Genomic DNA, 4,175 nt, shown 5'->3' with positions numbered 1-4,175 from the left:
GCCCGGGGTTCCCGGAGACCCGGCGCCCCCAGCCGCCTCGGGGCGCAGGTGGAATATGGGGTCTGGGGGCACAGGGTGGGCTCAGCAGGGGGTCCAGCCACAGCCCCCCGCCCCGGCTGCCTGGACAGCCCTTACCTGTGGTGGAGCGCAGGCAGACCTCCCGCAGGAACTCCTTGTGCTTGGTGAGGTGCTTGTGCAGTGCCTTCTCCCGGATCCCCCGTGGGTGCAGAGCACGGGCCACAGCCTCCAGCTCCTCGGGGTCCCCCCCCCCCCCCCAGCCACTCTGCATCTCTGCAAGACAGCACCACAGTGCTCAGTGCCTGGCAGCAGCACTGGCCCCAGGGGTACAAGGGGTCCCAGAGCTGGGCTGGGCTCTCACCAGGGGGAACGGGCTGCTCCGTCAGCTGGGTCAAGTACTTCTGTTCAATCTGCTTAAACAATTTGGTGGGGGGCCGCCCTCGGCGCTTGGGCTGCCCCGGCATGTCCTGGAGCCTCTCCAGGCTGCCCCGGCTCCGGGGACAGGCACCGTGGGCCCTGGCACTGGCAGACACTGGTGTGGAAGCGAGCAGAGGTGCTGTGGGGTCGTCCATGGGGAGGCCATTCAGCTGCGGGGGGATGGAGCATGTTGGAAGGGCCAGGCACAGCCCCCCACCCCTGCACCCTCCAGACCCCCAACCCTATGGCCATTTCACTTCTTGCTAGGTCAACTCCAAGGGCTGAGTGTCCATTGCCCGGGCAGAAAGTCCCACCCTGGTCCCCCTGGTTGCCTGGGGAGATTCCCCCAGGGTGGCAGTGCTGGGCACAGCCCCCCAAACCCCATGCACGTACCTGCCTGGCTGAGCCCCTGGGCAGCTCGCCACGGGGGTGGCCAAAGGGCTGCGTGGGGGTGCGCAGTGAGGGCTCAGCTGAGGAGGTAGCCAGGGGGGCTTGGTCATTGCAGGGTGTCCGGGGCAGCAGGTTGAACCAGGGCTTTTCTGCAGCCTCTGGGGCACTCTCTTCCTCCTCCTCTTCCTCCTCCATGGGGTCTGACGGGGCCTCGGGTGGTGGGAGCCCCGCATCCCCCTTGCCTGGGCTGCTGGCAGGGGTGAGGACTGAGTCCTGGAGCAGGGAGGACTGGGTCTGGCTCAGCCATGAGAGGAAGGCAGACTGGCTGAGGTCATGCTGGCTCTGCCCCAGTGGCTCCGGCTCCTCCAGTACCCCGTTGAGGGGTGAGGGTCTGGGCCCACTGTGCTCCGACTGCTCCTCTTTGCTCTTTCGGGGCCGGCCGCGGGAGCGTGAGGCTGCGCAGCTCGTCCGGCTGGGAATGGGCACTTCCACCGGCTCCTGCTTCACCGGGGCGCTGTGGGGGAAAGCCTTCTCCTTGGGGGGCTCTGGGGGCTCTGGCTCAGCTGCTGCGGGGGCAGGAGAAGGTGGTGAGATGCAGGGTGCCTCCTCACTGGGGTCCAGCCCGAGGAGCCCCATCCCCACTCACCCTCGGTGCCCTCCACAAAGATGCCGCCGAGGTGGGGCAGGACCCAGTACCGGCGCCGGTACCGGTCCTGGCCCAGGGAAGCTGCTCGCAGTGTCTGTGAGGAATGGAGTAGCTTCTTGCGGAAGAACATCTGCCTCTGTGGGGAGAGAGTAAGGCGGTGAGGGTTCCTGAGCCCCACAGCAGGGGCTGAGCCTCCAGCCCTCTGCAGCCCCCTCACCTTGGCCAGCTTCTCGATCTGCCGCTCCAGCTCTGGGACACTGGATGCAGACGCGTCAGCCTGGGGAAGAGATGGGTCCTGTCAGGGACATGCAGGCACGGAGAAGAACCCCAAGGGCAGCTTCCAGCCCCTGCCCCCTAAGCAAACCCTGAGGCCACCCACCTCCTCCTCCCGGCGGGACTTCCGTCCCTGATTCTCCTCCTCCTCCATCTCCAGGCCCCTCTCCTCCGTTAGGCGGGAGCTGCGTCGGCGCCGACAGTCCTCCAGGCCCGTGATCTCTGATTCGGGACGGCCGGTCCTCTTGGCCAGGGCCACCTTCAGCCTGCCCGGACACAGCACAGGCATCCACTGCCTGCCCCCCTGCCAGCCCCACTACCTCCTTGCCAGCCCCACTCTCCAGAGCCCCGGGGTACACGGCTACACTGCAGCACCAGAAAAGTGACCCCAAGACCCCCAACACCAGGGTGCAAAGGGGGTCCCATCCAGCCTGGCAGCCCCCACCCACCTGCGCAGTCGCCCTTCAATGATCCACTTGTTCTTCCTGTAGTGGGACATGCTGTCCAGGGTCTTCTCGATCTCGCTGCAAGGAGAGGGGGTGGCTGTGGCTCCCTTGGGAAGGAGGGGCCGGGAGCTACGGCTGCACTCATCCCCCAGCCCCGCTCACCTGATGATGAGGGCACTGCTGTTCAGCTCGTTCACCAGGAAGGCCAGGATGGCAGCTTTCCTCTCCGGGGGCAGTGCTTGGAAGGGCTTAGTCCGCAGCCCCTCACACAGCTCCTCGCCCGCCCCGTGCGCCGTCAGGAAGCAGCGCAGGATCTCAGAGACGGTGTCGCGGTTCAGACTGATCTCAGACACCTTCTCTCCCAGGATCTTCAGGGACTGAGCAGAGCAGAGGTGAAGTTAGGGAGACCCTCCTGCCCCATGGAGATTAATCCGAAGGGGAAAAACAACAAAGGCAGGATGCCAGCACCCTGCAGATGGGAAAACCAGGGCCAGGAGCCCAAGCAGGAACGAGCCCAGGGGTGTCCTAGGCAGATCCGAGCAGGGCTCCAGGTCCCTGCAGCAGGACAGGAGCACCCCAAGGGCATCCAGGCACAGGGAGAGGGTGCAGAAGGCTGTAGCAAGAGCAGCACCTCCTAAATCTGGGCTCCATGGGCAGTGACACCCCTAACCCAACCAGGGCAGGGCCTGAGGGGGCAGGGGCTGCTCACCTGGCAGTAGGGCGGCAGCCCGGGGTCGTAGAGTGCAGCCTGCAGCAGGCGCACCAGCAGGTCCTGCACCTCGCCTGCACTGTTGCCCACCCCCAGCAGCCCCTCCTGCAGCACACACAGGCTGGGCACGTCCTTGGCTGGGTCGAAGCCCAGGACCTTGCCATAGCTCTGGAGAAACTCCACGACCGTCAGGCAGTTGGAGAAGGCGCAGCTGGGCAGGATGAGGCCCGGGATGCGGGAGAAGGCTGGTAGGGGCTGTGGGGAGGCCAGGGGATGCTCAGGGGACTGGGCAGGCTGCTGCCTCACCAGCTCAGCCCAGCTAAGCCCCCTGGTACCCCAGCCTACCTGGTGGTCCCCCAGGCACATGTCCTCTGTGGGCTTCTTCATCTCCTCCAGGATGAGCTGCTGCCGCCGCCGCTCCTCCAGCCGCCGCTGGGCCAGCAGCCCCTTGTCTGCCTTGCGAGCCCCTTTGCCTTTCTTCTCCTTGGGCCGGGCTTTCTCTTTGCCCTTCTCCAGTTTGCCCTTCTTCTCCTTAGCCTGAAGACAGACCCCAGGATCCATGGGGACAGCAGCTCCATCTCTTGCCCTTTCCCAGCCCACTCATAGCCTGTCGACTCACCTTGGACTTCTTCTTGGTCTCCTTTGCTCTGGGGGCTTTGGCTTCCTGCTTTTGCTTGTTCTTGGCCTGGAAGGGACAGGACCTCCTCAGGGATCCGGTGGCCTTTCTGCACCAGGGAAGCCCCTATCCCAGACTCAGAGCAGCCTCTGAGCCACACACAGCTGCCTTTACCTTCCGCCTCATTTTCTTCTTGATTTTGCTCATTTTCAGCTTGTCCTCCTCACTGAGCACCTCTGTGGGGGCAGAGAGAGAGGGGGTGATGGACCGGCTGCTGAGGTCACAGCAGAGTCAGGCTGTGAGGGGCTGCACCGAGCAGGGGAGTCCGGGGGGGGTACCTTGGGCTTCCAGCTTCTTCAGCAGCCGCGCGTCCGTCTTGCTCAGCAGATCGACCATCTTGGCCTTGGGGGGGCGGCCCCGGCCGCGCTTGGCAGGCGGTGGCTCCTTGGGTTTGACCTTCTCGGCGTTGCGGGGCCGCCCGCGCTTGCCTGTGATGGCCTGGATGCGGGAGGGAATCTCCTCGGGGCTCAGCTTTACCCACTGCAGACCCTGCAGCACAAACATGGATCACCTACCTCCACAGCACAGCAGGGGGAGCGGGGAGGTTCAGTCGCCCCCAGACCCACCTCCGGCGTGTCCCGCTCCTCATAGAAGTCTCCC

At 65.3% G+C, this 4,175-nt stretch overlaps 1 protein-coding gene across 1 annotated transcript in view; it reads right to left on the bottom strand.

Moving 5' to 3' along the window:
* Positions 1-4,175, bottom strand: part of BAZ2A (bromodomain adjacent to zinc finger domain, 2A) — a gene marked incomplete at its 3' end in the record, with an annotated part of 9,015 nt that overhangs the window by 1,701 nt on the left and 3,139 nt on the right. The window contains exons 5-20 of the mRNA XM_010007719.1: positions 4,142-4,170; positions 3,854-4,064; positions 3,678-3,751; positions 3,519-3,620; positions 3,245-3,436; positions 2,900-3,154; positions 2,353-2,567; positions 2,194-2,268; positions 1,851-2,010; positions 1,689-1,748; positions 1,472-1,607; positions 1,068-1,391; positions 829-905; positions 380-605; positions 136-291; positions 34-62 (exon numbers count right to left, since the gene is read on the bottom strand). Coding sequence (XP_010006021.1) covers positions 34-62; positions 136-291; positions 380-605; positions 829-905; positions 1,068-1,391; positions 1,472-1,607; positions 1,689-1,748; positions 1,851-2,010; positions 2,194-2,268; positions 2,353-2,567; positions 2,900-3,154; positions 3,245-3,436; positions 3,519-3,620; positions 3,678-3,751; positions 3,854-4,064; positions 4,142-4,170 — 2,321 coding nt within the window. The remainder of the gene's footprint in view (positions 1-33; positions 63-135; positions 292-379; positions 606-828; positions 906-1,067; positions 1,392-1,471; positions 1,608-1,688; positions 1,749-1,850; positions 2,011-2,193; positions 2,269-2,352; positions 2,568-2,899; positions 3,155-3,244; positions 3,437-3,518; positions 3,621-3,677; positions 3,752-3,853; positions 4,065-4,141; positions 4,171-4,175) is intronic.

This window comes from Chaetura pelagica, unplaced genomic scaffold, assembly GCF_000747805.2.
Source record: "Chaetura pelagica isolate M959 unplaced genomic scaffold, ChaPel_1.0 scaffold610, whole genome shotgun sequence".
NCBI classification, from domain to species: domain Eukaryota; kingdom Metazoa; phylum Chordata; class Aves; order Apodiformes; family Apodidae; genus Chaetura; species Chaetura pelagica.
This window is presented reverse-complemented; position numbering and strand designations above follow the sequence as displayed.